General features: G+C 42.0%; 1 protein-coding gene across 3 annotated transcripts in view; it reads right to left on the reverse strand.

Annotated features, from left to right (window-relative positions):
* The window catches only part of MERTK (MER proto-oncogene, tyrosine kinase), an 83,016-nt gene that overhangs the window by 20,773 nt on the left and 47,008 nt on the right, over positions 1–15,235 (reverse strand). For 2 of the 3 annotated variants that reach the window (XM_061625525.1, XM_061625528.1), the window contains exons 9-11: positions 11,060–11,213; positions 8,667–8,823; positions 155–240 (exon numbers count right to left, since the gene is read on the reverse strand). In XM_061625525.1, coding sequence (XP_061481509.1) covers positions 155–240; positions 8,667–8,823; positions 11,060–11,213 — 397 coding nt within the window. The remainder of the gene's footprint in view (positions 1–154; positions 241–8,666; positions 8,824–11,059; positions 11,214–15,235) is intronic. The other variant, XM_061625526.1, reaches the window with a different exon arrangement.

Here is a 15,235-nt window from a genome sequence, read left to right on the forward strand (position 1 = left end):
GTGTCTCTCCCTTATCACCATCCTCTGCACCTTGCTCAGAGGCAGCACCCAGAGGAGGGCCTCAGATGAATTGTTCTGTTCCACCAAATGCATAATCCTGTGGTAATGCCAGCAAACCAAACAAAATAGCTGTAGTGACAAATCTAAAACTTACACGTCAGTTCAACAGCTGTGCGGCAGTAGGACTTCTTTGCTCTGTAATTTACAGCCAGTCCTGATTCATCGCTGCTGAAGGCATACCTAATGGAGGGTGGGCAGAAACACAACATTTTAATGCCAACACAATAGTGTTCCCATCAGCTTGAATTCTTTTGGGAAGCATGGGGCTGCAGCTGCAAAAAGGGGCCAGAGTCGTCATGGACAGGTGTTGGGCTCACAATGAATGAAAAACAATACAAAATGCCAGCATTCTCTCCCGTCATTTTTTCCTCTGGTGGCATCATGCAATGCACTCAGTTCCATTGCTTTATCTCAACAGACACCCGAACTAAACTTGACTGTAAAAGAAACACTGAGTCACCCAGCTATTTTTTTTTGGGGGGGGGAGAACTATGCAAGTTACAATTTCCTATTCCTGTAACAGCATTCTCACTAATAATACCACAAAAACTATACACTTTCACTTCCATACACAATTTTATTTTTCCTTTCTGGCTTGCAGTTCCAGCTTCTCAAAAAGAAAACAAGACCTTCTGAGTTGTAAGGGACAAAGCAATTAAAAGGAAATCCTCCCCACCCCCCCGGCAGCAGCTATTCTTAGTGTTTTTAAATATTGTTCATTTTTAAACCATATTTATTGTTTTAAATATGTTTTGTTTTATTTTAATTGTATTGTTTTACTTCTTGGTTGTTTTCCGGCTTAGGCTCCTATAGGAGGAAGGGCAGGATAGAAATTGAAAATCATCATCATCATCACCACCACCACCCTTGGAAAGAACCTTCCATCTAAACAGAACTAAAATCAGCATCCATGCCAGCAACGTCCCCAGTCAACTCAAAAGTTCAGTTTCCCTATTTCGTCTAATATGTGTATGTTAGGGGTGGAAAGATCTGTCAATTTCGGTTTTATCAATTTCCCATTTTCCCATCTTAAATTCAATTCTCCACATTTCTGCAGTAATTTGCCCTTTTTTTAAAAAAAAAACCCCATTAAAATCCTCCAGCATTTTAGTGCATATTTCTCCTAATAAACACAGTTTTGTAGGCAATTTTGACTAATGTACACATTTTTACAAGCAATTTCTCATCATATAATTTTTGTTTATTTACTATTTGATTTATATCCCGCCTTTCCTCCCAGCAGGAGCCCAGGGTGGCATAATGCATTTTTGTATATTATTTTCACTCATATATTCATTTTTATACACACTTTCCCCAAACATATGAATTTCTGTAAACACTGGTTAGTTGGCGAACTGCATTGCAAAACTGAAATAAGTATAAATTTCGAAGGATGGCTGTGTTTCAGTTCTCACACTGCTTTGCAAAGGGCAAATATGATAGATTCAACTTTACATGTGAATTGAATCAAATTTCTCGCCCATCTCTAATTTATATGTACACATATATCCTTGACCAGAAAAACAGAACACAAAAAAGGGTGACATTTCACGATATCTGAGCTTTGATTTGGTGTGATGGAACTGAGCAATCAGGAATAACACTGTCCACTTGTATTAAACTGCTGGACTTTTGCAAATCTGATAATAAGGGCTGCTTTTACACTGCACTTTATTCTGTTATTCTGATGATTTCTTACCTGGTAATTTGAGCATTGTATTTGATCTTTCAGACAAAGGACAAGCTAGTTCTGGAATTCTAGTGGAATATAGCACAAGTTTAGTGCTAATTTTTGTGATAAATAATACCAGAAATAATCTGTTTGCAAGCTTGGGAGCCCGGAAAATTGCAGGTTTTCACTAGCATCTCAGCATGCAGTCCCTTCCTGCCCTTTAGATGTGCACTTTTGTTTCGTCTGACAAAAAATGTATTGGTATTCCGGTGTAAGCGCAGGTAGCAGCATCATTTCCCACCCACCCCTGTGTCTGTACAACTAAATGTATATACATGCATGTATGTCAGATGTTAAAGGGAGAGGGGTTGCACGGCGACAGATGAGATCTTAGACCTCCCACACAGTGGGGAACCACGGTGTGCATGCATATAATGGGTGAGGGTCAAAAGCAAGACGTTCATTACAGCCATGTGAAAGACAGTTGCGTGAAATGCCGGTATGTCGGCTGAAAAAGGTACTGTTCCTTAACCCTGCACTGGTTGCCAATATGCTTCCGGGCCAGATTCAAAGTGTTGGTATTAACCTATAAAGCCTTATACGGCGCGGGACCATGATACCTGTCGGAACGCCTCTCCCGATATGAACCGACCCGTACACTACGGTCTACTACGAAGGCCCTCCTCCGGGTTCCGACTCATAGGGAGGCCCGGAGGGTGGTGACAAGATCTAGGGCCTTCTCAGTGGTGGCCCCCGAATTGTGGAATAGTCTCCCCGAGGAGGTGCGCTTGGCGCCGACATTGTTATCCTTTCGGCGCCAAGTTAAAACCTTCCTCTTCTCTGAGGCATTTTAATTTAAGTCACTTAGTTTTAAATGTGCTGTAACTGTTCTTAGATTGTTTTATTTTATATGCTTTGTTGTATTATATTGTGTGATTTTATTGTATTTCTGTTGTTCACCGCCCAGAGAGCTATTGCTAGTCGGGCGGTATAAAAATCTAATAAATAAATAATAATAGTAATAACCCAACAGGTACTGCAGTGTAAAAGGAATTTCAGAAATCGGGACAGACATGCTACCATTTTAATCCATTAAACTAACACAATAAGCTCTATGTATGAAAACAGCCAAGGTTACCCTACAGCCAAACCCAACAAGCCTCTCTGCTGAAAGTTGGTGTAGCTTACTGGCTAAGGGCCCATTCTAGTCTAAGGGCACAAAACTCCTTCCCTTGTGACGTTATACAATAAAGTTCCAAAGAGATCAGCTCTTGCCCTTTCCAAACCCGGCTCCGATCCCGGAAGTTAGCTGGCAAGGGGGAAATATCTGAAAGCAAAAAAGCACAGGGAGGTAGGGCCAGGTGTCACCCCCTCACGTAAAACGTCCACCTGCCCCCATTTTTAATAGCCAGACTAGAAAGCTGGGATGGCTGGGGCTGACAGGAAAATCCAAAACAACTGGATAGCACTAGGTTGGGGAAAGCTTGTCATAAAGCATATGCGCCAACCAGTGGCGGCTGGTGGCTCCATGTCAGTGGGGCAGTGGAATCCGCCCCTCCAGGCGTCTATGTCTGGCCCTTGGGACTTTCCCCAGGCCACAGCTCCTATGCAGCCACATCCCTCACCAGCCCTATTTTGAGTGCTTTTGTCTGGCTGGAGGAAGTTTGTCCTTAAACTCCAATAATATCTCTTGGTTGCCTGCAGGGGAGGCTAGAGAGGAGTGTGTGAGTGTGTGTAGGTTGTCCACATGGGGATGCAGCCCTCAGTCTGAAAAAGATTCCTCGCCCTTACTTTCATCAAATGTTATTGTGAGTTGCTGGCTGCTGTTCTTTAGGGTTCAGTCTACTAGATCTGTTTGTGTATATGTGGGAAACACATCATGCCTTTCTTGCCCAGATGTGCAGATGCACCTACATAAACACCAATTAAGGCATTACAGTATATTTTGCATTCAGGTTTCAGCCGAGCCAAATTTCCAGAGGCACATTATGAAAAAAATATTTTTGGGACACTCAGAACAGCTGGTTATTTCAAAAGGTCTTAAAAGGAAAGGGCAAGAGCTGATCTCTTTGGAACTTTATTGTATAAGGTCACAAGGGAAGGAGTTTTGTGCGCTTAGACTACAATGGGCCTTTATGTAAGGATTGTTTTCCAGCAGCCTCCCATGTTAGAAATGACTAAGGATTAAAAGCGTTGTGTGTTGTAAACAAGACTAACAGTTGCACAGCACAGCCTGTGCTATTTCTAGAGGGCTGCACCACATAACTTCTGCCTGATTCCCATTGACAGAATAACCCCCAATTTTACAATAACCATGGGCATATTTCCTTCAGAAAGGCACCATCTGCACCTTACATTTCCATCACAACTATACCACTTTAAACAGTAATGTCTTCCCCCAAAGAATCCTGGGGACTGTACTTTGTTAAGGGTGTTGAGTGTTGTTAAAAGACCACTATTAACCTCACAGAGCCACAGTTCCCTCAAAGTGGTTTAACAACCAAACCCTTTTTCCAGGGAACTCTGGGAATTATAGCTCTGTGAGGGGAATAGGGGTTTTCAGACAATGCTCAGCACCCTTAACAAACTACATTTCCTAGGATTCTTTGGGGGAAGCCATGACTGTTTCAAATAGTATGATACTGCTTTAAATATGGCCCGGTGAACTGCATCCTAGAGTATTGAAGGAACTGGCTAAAGAACTCTCGGAATCACTGTATTATCTTTACGAAATTGTAGAGTATGGGTGAAGTGCTGGATGACTGGAGAAGGGTTAATGTTGTCCCTATCTTCAAAAAGGGCAAAAGAGGAACTTGGGAACTACAAACCAGGCAGCCTGACATAGATCCCTGGGAAAATTCTGAAGCAGATTATAACCAATCTGTAAGCACCTTAAAAACAATGCAGTGATTACTAGAAGACAACATGGACTTATCAAGAACAAATCCTGCCAGACTAATCTTATCTTATTTTTTGATTCGGTAACCTCCCTTGGGTAGACTGTGGACATAATATATCTTGATTTCAGCAACACTTTTGATAGAGTGGCCCATGATATTCTGATTAGCAAGCTAGCTAAATGTGGGCTGGATGGAACAACTATCAGGTGGATCCATAGTTGGCTACAGAACTGTACTCAAAGAATGCTTAAAAATGGTTCCTTCTCAAACTGGGGGGATGTAATGAGTGGGGTACCACAGGGCTCAGTCCTGGGCCCAGTGTTCTTCAGCATTTTTATTAATGACTTGGATGAGGAGGTGCAGGGAATGCTTATCAAATTTGCAGGTGATAAAAAATTGGGAGGAATAGCTAATACCCTGGAAAACAGAAACAAAATTCAAATGGATCTTGATAGGCTGGAGCATTGGGCTGGAAACAACAGAATGAAATTTAACAGGGATAACTGCAACGTTCTACACCTTGGAAAAAGAAATCAAATGCACAGTTATAAGATGGGGCATACTTGTCTCAGCAATACTACATGCAAGAAGGATTTTGGGACTGTTGTTGATCACAAGCTGAATATGAGCCTACAGTGTGATGTGGCAGCAAAAAAGGCAAATGCTATTTTAGGCTATATTAACAGAAGTATAGTTTCCAAATTGTGTGAATATTATTTCCTTTCTATTTGGCACTGGTTAGGCCTCATCATGAGTACTGGGTCCAGTTCTGGACACCACACTTTAAGAAGGATGCAGATAAACTGGAACAGGTTCAAAGGAGGGCAACAAGGATGATCAGGGGACTGGAAACAAAGCCCTATGAGGAGAGACTGAAAGAACTGGGCATGTTTAGCCTGGAAAAGAGAAGACTGAGGGGAGATACGATAGCACTCTTCAAGTACTTGAAAGGTTGCCACACAGAGAAGGGCCAGAATTGTCCCAGAGTGCAGAACACAGAATAATGGGCTGAAGTTGCAGGAAGCCAGATTTCGACTGAACATCAAGAAAAACTTTCTAACTGTTAGAGCGGTACGACAATGGAACTAATTACCTAGGGAGGTGGTGGGCTCTTCAACACTGGAGGCATGTGGCATATGTTTTAAGTTGCATTCCTGCATTGAGCAGGGGGTACACCCCTTCCAACTCTGTGATTCTATGAAATGTAAGGTGAAGGATGTGGTCAAAGCTAATTTAGTTCAGCATACACTTTCTTTGAAATCACCGAACAATTTCATTCAATTTTTACTTTTCAACCTAGATAGCTTTCAGACACAAACCCCCAATAAATGTTTACATTTTAATAATAATAATAATAATAATAAACTTCTATACTGCCCTTCCTCCCAGAAGGAGCCCAGCATGCAAAGTCCAAAAACGTTCTCAATTATATGGTGAAGTCTTTTCAAGTTTTTAAAAACCAAAATATTTCCCAAGAAAACAGAACTCCCTCCTCCACATAATCATTGGATTTCCTTTGGCAAGATGTTGCGCAAGATGCAAATTTAGGTTGATAAGAACACAAGAAGAGCCCTGCTGGATCAGGCCAGTGGCCCATCCTGTTCTCACGGTGGCCAACCAGATGCCTTTGAGAAGCCCAAAAGCAGCACCTAAGCACTCTCTCCAAGTTGTGAATCCCAGCAACTGGTGTTCAGAGGCATACTGCATCTGACTATGGTGGCACAGCATAAAACTGAACTCTCTTCTCCACATAATCATTGGATTTCCTTTGGCAAGATGTTGTGGTTCAGCTGAAAAACATGCAGGATGTAAAGTAGGAATGAGGGGGAACCTCTGGCCTTATAGATGCTGTTGGACTACAATTCCCATCATCCCTAATCACTGGCCATACCAGCTGGGGCTGATGGCGGTTGGAGCCTAGCAACATGTGGGGGGCTACAGATTACGGGTTTCAGGTTCTAACCTGGTTATCTGCAGCAAGTGATCAAGCAAATTTAGGTTGTTCCCCTGGTTTTTTCTGCACTAGTGTCATCTGCCCCCTGCCCTCATCCTTCCGGAATGAATAGAACTCCAGGTGGGCCACACCACAGGTAGGCGAGAGAGTGGACAACAGGACCAGAGAAAGAATAAGTAGGAGAAGCCATGGTACCACATGGGTTTCTGGCTTGCAATGTGGCAACAGGGCAGACTTATCCATTAGGCACAGTAGGCACAGTGCCTAGGGCCCACGAAAATGTTTTAATTTCTTTTAAAAACAGAAGGAAAAAAATGAACTTTTAGGCTCGAAGAAAATGTTTTAATTTTTTTCTCACATCAGAAAAAAATGAAACTTTTAGGGCCCACAAAAATCTATTAAATTTTGCCTAAAACAGAAAAAAAATAAAATGTTGAAGTATTTAAAGTTATTATTATGGTGGGAGGGGCCCACGAAGGCAAAAGTGCCTAGGGCCCAGGAAAGTCATAATGTGGCCCTGCGTGGCAACCCCAACAGGGCAGAGGCAGCTATAAAGCGTACCAATATACTGAAGGCGACCGAAGACTGAGAGCGCAGACCAGAGAGGTCTGAAGTTCAGAGAGACTTTACTGTGCGTTTTGCTGTAAAAACATCCAAGACAATTAAGACCTTCAGCAGTTAGAAAACTACTCACAATCGCATGCTCAAATGAATCCTGCTTCACAAAAAGGTTACAGAGCCTCTATTATCCAAATCTGCTGATTACATGAATTTACATCTTGTGTTGTCTCTTACTACTCCTTGGGCCATCATGGAGCCAAGATTCAGCTTGCATAAGTCCCAGTTCATTTCAGCAGGAGAAAATTAAACAGATACTTAGGGCTGCAGGCCTGTGCAAACTTACTTGGGAGTAAGTCCTTCTGACCTATGTGGGACTTAATTCTGAGTAACCACACTGCCGATCTCCCATTGAAATCTTAACTAAGTGATTAACTTCGGCTGGATTGTACCCATCTGTGAATCTTGCACATCCTTTCCCACTCTTGTTAGCTATTATTATTTCCATTTCATAGCTGGAGAACAAAGGGCACTAATAGTGCAATCCTTTGCATGTTTACTCAGAAGTAAGACCCACTGTGTTCAATGGTGCTTATTGCCATGTAAGAGTGCATACAATTTCAGCCTAACTTAGAGTAGCATTCAATTAACACAAGGGTTCCCAAACTGTGGTCTGTGGACCGCGAGTCATCCGAGAGCTTCAATCAGGTGGTCAGCAGCATGTTTGCAATACTTTAATTGCATTTTATTGCTTCTTTTATTTCTTATGTTGCATTTTATTGAATTTCTATGGAATGCAAATTGTCATACAAGAAGACACAATGTAAGAAATAAAAGAAGCAATAAAAATTCAGCTGAAAATCATTTAAGCGCAGTGCATGACAATAGCTACAACAAGCAGAAAAAAAATCATTAAGTGGCCTGTCAAGGCCATCAGCAACTTTCCAGTGGTCCATGGGGAAAATAAAGTTTGGGAACCACTGAACTAACACATCCTGTCAGCCCAAAGATTTCCCCTTGCGCAGCAAGGACTACCCTCTCCTCTCCCCGCCTGCACACTGCACCCTCCTCAAATTTGCTTTGGAGCATGGGGGGGGGGGGGAACCTAGAAAAGATATAGGAGATACGTGATGGGGAAGAACATTCTGTTGTGCAAGCAGAAATTCTTGCACTGATGGAACATTCGCACAGCACTACATGGGCTGTAACTCTGTGTCTTGGGCCAAGCGTGGGTTCCAAACCATTTCAGCACTCAACTAACCAACCACCCTGACCAATATTCAACTATCTTGTTTAATATAAATTTTAGAAGCAGCTTTGTCACAGGGGATTGTGAATATCCTAGATGCATGCAAGTATTCTGGTTGAACTCCTAAGGTGGACATTAATGTCAGCTCTTTTGAAAGCCAGCAAACTCCCTCATCACCCAATCAGCGAATTGTGGCTAAAGGCATGAATTGGTCTTAAGAAACTAATTCCCAAGCTTAGGTTATTAGCGTCTTGTCTTCCTTTGTGTACTTACCCAAACTTGGCCTCCTCTGTAAATCTTTTCCTGATAATCACAGACACATACAGGATTAACCCAACGATGACAACTCCACATATAAACCCAAGCACTATTGTAAGTAAATCCGTGTTTCTAGATGCTGAAGTTGAAGAAGGGGCAGTGGATATTAAACCTAGGACAATAACATACGTTACGGAGAAAAGGAGACTGGCATCTTCATACAGTCTGGGGACTGGGAGCTGTTATGGGGGGAGATTCACAATAACATTTTTCATGCATGTGAAGTTGATGCAACTCGGTAGTTCCATTAGATTTACATATTCTGAACTGGTCTGATTAAAGTTTCAGCTAGATTACAATACAACCTCTCTTGGCCCATTTATTCCTGAAGCACCTCAACCAACCATGAGAAGGGGCCATTTCAATTATGGTGCCCGCATAATGGATTGATTCCCCAGGGAGGTGGATTCTGAACCCCATATCACCTACTTTTAAGTGGGCAATGAAGACAGTATTATTTTGGTGGGCATTTTTAGTGATGGTCTCTCTCATTCCAAGATTTTTCTTGCAATTTTTTGCTGCTTGGTTGTATATTAAATCGTCGTTATACCGTTCATTTAAAATTGTTGCAAAGCATTTGCGTAGAAAGGTGGATATACATTTCATCATACATACACATATACAGTCCCATGAGTTGGTTCACACATTCTGCCAGCCAGCTAATCCCCACAGGTAAGTGCTCCTGTAAGTTTGACAGCTGATAAGAGTTCTCACGGAGTTTGGGCAACCATGAACAGAACCTGCTGTGGGTGCAGAGGTCCCCACTCTTGAAAGAGCTGCTCCAACTTCTATGAGTGTTCTTTGTCGGGGGTTATACACTGCTCATGAAAACACGTCACTTTCATGCTTAGTTCTTTCCAACAGTGAGGCTGTAGTGAGGGTGGAGCCAGTGGGTGCAATGCCCCACCTAGAGCACATAAGAGCTGCTTTGGATCAAACTACAGGCCTATCTGGTCCAGCATCCTGTTCCCCACAGTGACCAATCAGGTGGGTATGAGAAGCTCACAAGCAGGGCATGAGTGCAATAGCACTCTCCCACTATTGTTCTCCAGCAACTTTAAAGCCTGATTGATTGATTGATTGATATCCCACCCTTCCTCCTAGCAGGAGCCCAGGGCAGCAAACAAAAGCACTAAAACACTTTAAAACATCACAAAAACAGGCATTAAAATACATTAAAACAAAACAACTTTAAAAACATTTTTTAAAAAGCTTTGAAGTTGATGGCCACCATCAATGTAAGTTGATGGCCACCATCACATCTTTAGTAGCAAATCTTGGGGTTTAACTGTACACAGTTTGAAAAGGAAGTTCTTTTTGCCTGTCCCAGTTTCCCCACCATTAATAACAGCCTGCTGGATCAGGCCAGTGGCCCATCAAGTCCAGCATCCTGTCCTCACAGTGGTCAACCAGGTGCCTATCGGAAGCCCAAAAGCACAACAGCACTCTCCCCTCCTGCGGCAACTGGTATTCAGAAGCATACTGCCTCCATGGCTGAGCATAGCCATCATGGCTAGTTGCCACTGATAGCCTTATCCTCCATGAGTTTGTCTAGTCCTCTTTTAAAGCCATCCAAGTTGGTGGCTATCACTGCCTTTTGTGGGAGTGAATTCCATAGTTTAACTATGTATTCAGCTTCATTGGATGACCCCAAGTTCTTTTATTATGAGAAAAGGAGACAAACTTCTCTCTGTCCACTTTCTCCATACCTTTTTTCTAAACTAAATATACCCAAATACACCTTTTTCATCATGTAATTCTTTTAAATGCAGGTTTTTCCATTTATGACATGCCAACTTTGATTTAAAGGATGAAAGCTTGTTTTCAGAATAGCAAAATATCTGGTTAACAGTGGTCTGGCTGTCGGCACTTGAGATGTATGTCTTCAGGACTCACTCTGTTCCTGTGAATGCAATGTGTTTTATTTGTTTTTAATACTGTATTTTAAATTTCTGTAACCTGCCCTGGGACCTACTGGTGAAGGGTGAGCAGGAAATATAATTATTATTTCACCTCAGCCAGCATGACCATGGCTGGGGATGATGGGAGTTGCAGTCCAACAACGTCTGGAGGGCACCAAGTTGGGGAAGGCTGCTGCAAGATCTCAGGGGTCCTGAGATCCTCAGACCAGATACATCAGGGAATGAACCTAGAAATGTTTTTATATGTAGAACAGGTGTTCTACAACTAAGCTGTGGCCCCTCCGTGCTTTGTTTTAGACTAGTGGATGGTCTCTTCCAACTTCTGTATACATTCTGCTTGCAACTTTGGTTCCAGATCAACTGTTATTGCACAATCCTGAATTTGAATCTCACCTTAACTCATATCACTACGTTATTCCAACTTACCATTTCCTGGAATAAAAACTCCCACTGGATTACTGAACGGCCCAACTCCACCTTTTGTGATGGCAGCAACTCGCACTATGCAGGTGGCGTTAGTGGCCACAATTGGAATGCGGATAGTACTGGAATCTTTGCCAGTATGAGAAGAGAGATTCTGCTGCAAGAAACAAGTTTTTAAAAATGCAGAATTATTAGTGGAAAAACCTTTCCCCTAGTAGACCAGACCCATTTCTTCCCCTACGAGACAGAATGATTAGCTGAAACCCTAGATTTATCCCAATCTGACAGATTTCCAGATAACATTTCATGCTTGTTCGCCTAAAGGAACCAGCAGGCATTAATGCCAAGAGACCTGCCATCTATTTATGGGGAATTATAGTCTCTGTAAAGATGAACAATTAAGCAGCTGACAAACATTTCTCTTTAAACACTCTTACTACTAAAGTCAAAACTCAACATAGGTTTTACCAAGTTGTACAAGCTGCCAGCTGTGGACCATCAGACCTAGTTGTTACAAACCTGTCTTTCTTACAGTCAAAGCCAAATAATCAAGACAAAATAAAACTAACAACAAAAAACAAAATCTGGAGTGCTATGGGAAAACAGAGGATGAGAAGAGTTTGTAAAATTCTTTTCTTTTTCTTCCCATGCTCAGCCTTCTCTCTCCCCTTTCTGACTTTACAAAGCCACAGGCTCTAAATCTGTTTTTGTTCTGAACACACTGGCTATGGGATCCCTAATTGCCTGGGATCACTATTTCCAGCAACCAGAAAGCACCACTTAAAACAAACAAATGGTGCCAAATCAGTGAGGATAGGCAAGAAAGATGGTGGTTGGGGAATCTTTTGGGGCCCAAAGACAACATCATCTCAGACAATGTTATGTTTGCCCATGAACATTTGACAGACTGTTAGCATGCAATTGTTTGCCCACTTACTTGAGAGTAAAACCAATTGAGCAAATGAGACTTACTACTGAGCAAGCATGCACAGGATTGGGACATTAAGATATTCTTGATCATTTACTAATGGTCTCACAGTTTCTAGTGTTTAAAGCAGCATTGTCATTAGAGAAAATATTAATTCAGACAACTAGCTATTCCTCTTAACACTTGTGATATTTGGTTGGGTACATGAGAATCCAAGGGCCATGCTAGCTGGGTTCCTTTCAGTCTTGTAGCTAGAATTCCCCCAGAGATGGGACAGGCATTTGAAGATCTCCCTTCCCACCCTCAGTTAAAATAGCACCCGAAAAGGATTTCAGGCACTGGAATGAAACAATGAACTAGATGGAAACAATGCAAATTGTTTTAATAAGCTTGCACAGCAGCATCCCAACCAGATATGTGTGTGTGCCATCACATGGTACTTGCATATCTGATCTGAAACAAGAGATTCCCTTTCCCATAAATTCCCAGTTATTTCCTGGATATCCAGTGAGTCAGCTGAACAACTGAAAGAATGATAGGTACTGCTTCCTGGTAAACCACTATCAAAAACAACAACAACAAAAACTTCTCTGAGTCACAATCCAGCTGGCAGCCTGGCATGTAATGCTCAGAACCTTTATAGGGCAATGGGCTACAGTGGTATAGCTTTAAATGACTAAGCCAGGATAAAAATTCTGTGTAAACAGGAACTGAACATAGTTACAAAACTATTAAAGCCACCATCTGATCATTATAGATAGATTTAACACCCCCACCTCCTTAAAATGGGGAAGGAGTTAGCAAAACGTTAGCAAAGGAGGGCTCCCTGTTTTTTTAACTCCCTGTAAGTAGACAACTAGCACACAGGAATAGGTGGCATCTAGCCATTTTCTCCTTGATAAGGTAGGGTTTAAAAAAAAACTTGGAGGGATTTTTTTGTAGTGAAAAATTTCACACCTGCACTCTGAAATGGTATGGTCTATTCCATCAACACATTTTCCTTTAGATCCAAGTGGCAGTTTAGCAGCCAACGCTATGACAAATCTTCTACGTGGTTTAGGGACAATCCTTGCTCTTTATGCATGAAAGGAGTCAAAGACCATCAGACGCCATACAAAAGGCAGCAGTTTTATAACTGTAAGTTGTCCTGTCTTCCTTTCCATTACTTCAAAGAGTGTTCCCTCCCACTTCCTAACAGGCCAGCACTATGACATCACTACCTTTCAGTCTTCAATTACCCATCTGTAAACTGGGTTGCATCATGATCTACCTCACAAGGTTGTCGTGAGGACCAATATTTAAAAAGACATAACATAGTTTTTGCAGTGCCCCTCTCCCTACAAAAACAGGCCAGCACTATGAGTGCACTTGCCTTTGGAGGAGGAGGAAGGAGTCCTTCAAGATGAATCAGTGGGGACATTTGAATTGTAGACCGGTTATATGATTAAAAGAAAACCACTCAAAAACACTAGGACTGGTACTGATCTCTTAACCATAATTAATCATAACCCACAGGGCCATATACTCTCTCCCTACCCTCCTCACATTCTGCCCCAGTAACTTGCTCTCTTTTCATTAATGAATTTCCCCCATCATTCTTAACTGCTCAAGCACTATAACAGGATGAACATTAACCATAGTTAATGAGAAATAATACTGACCAAATGTGTGTGATTGAGATTTTGTGATTGTAAGTTGTTTCAAACTGTTTTAAGGGTGTATTTTAAACTGCCCTGGGACCTCAGGGTGAAGGGCAACAACAACGCTAAGTCAAACCTTGGTTGAGTGTAAGCATGCAGCAGCCATTATGATTTTGCTCCTCTTCTGATCCTGAGGCTGCTGCACTGCTGCAAGCTAAGCCATGGTTTGACAGTCGGTCATCTGAACCTGGGCTTGTGCTTTGTCATGCTCCAGACAGACCACAAGCTTTAACCAAGGTTTGTTTTTGGTTTACAGCTCATGGTTTGTTTGAAAATGATAAACCATGAGCCCAGGTTCGAATGACATGCTAAACCAAACCACGGCTTAGGCCCAGGCAGCGCAGCAGCAACAAGACTGGGGGGTGGGGGGTGAGGTGGCCACAATTGCCTCTGCAGAAGCCTGCATACTCATACGTTTGCACTAAGTCATGGTTTGCTTTAGTGTTATATTTGAGCCATTTCTCTTTGCCAGGATTTGAATCTGGTTAGCAAACCCCGGTTAAGAGGGAACCTGACTAGCATAAATCATGGTTAACATCTATCCTGATATAAAGCTTATAATCACAGTTAAGACAAGCTAAATTATGTTCCTAAAACAAGAGAAGATGGCCAGAGAAAAGGAACATGCGATCCCATGTCTCATTTTAAGTCATTTAAGATGAGGGGGACTATTCTTGCCTAAGCAACTTCTACTGACCAATAAATCCCCCCTATTGCTATAAGCAACTTCTTTTGTGAAAGGCTTCATTAAGAGTTTACAGCCTGACAAATGCTTTTCCATCTTACTCGGGAATGTTATAGGCAAACAATGGACTGCATTTTATTACATCTTAAAAGATGTAGGCACATGTAAAATATGAACTGCCTCGCTTTGGCTTTCAATGTTTTACTAGGGGAGCTCGGAGCGAGAAGATTTATGTTCTCCTCCCGAGGATCAAGGAAGTGACTTTTTCCCCTGTCGTCTGTGGGATAAGTTGATGAGTTAGCGTCTCCACCCTAGACTAGTCACAAGGTCATGTTACTGCTTTGCTGATTTCAGTGTGTTTAAACCATAACGATTTCTAAATCCTAAAAACATTAAAAAGGGAACAGAAAACCCGAGCCTTACAGAAAATAAGCATGAATCACTTTTCCCCCTTCTGTGGGAGATTTGAAAACATTGATCCTGAAATCCTATGCACATATACCTGAGAGTAAGCTTAATTGAACTCAACGGTGCTTACTTCTGAATAGACAAGTGCAGGACTGTGGTGTGCTATGTGCAGTTTTGGTTCAGTGCTTCAACTGTAGACTCAAAAAGCCAGTCTAATATAAATAAAATCAACTGGGTGGGAGGATCATAGGAACCTAAGAAAGTAGGGTCTGTATAGGAGCATGCTTCCATCATAAATCTCAACTTCTTCTGGTTTTGCTTTTCCATAACACTTCATTATATAAGGCTCTGAATTTTCTGATGCAGGCTACATGTCATATAACCATGAGGACTTGATGTTGTTTTCAATCAGAAAGCAACTCAGAGGCTAGGTGGGATAAGTAAGCCTTGGTCTGAGT

The sequence above is a fragment of the Rhineura floridana genome, chromosome 4 (genome assembly GCF_030035675.1).
Source record: "Rhineura floridana isolate rRhiFlo1 chromosome 4, rRhiFlo1.hap2, whole genome shotgun sequence".
Taxonomy (NCBI): domain Eukaryota; kingdom Metazoa; phylum Chordata; class Lepidosauria; order Squamata; family Rhineuridae; genus Rhineura; species Rhineura floridana.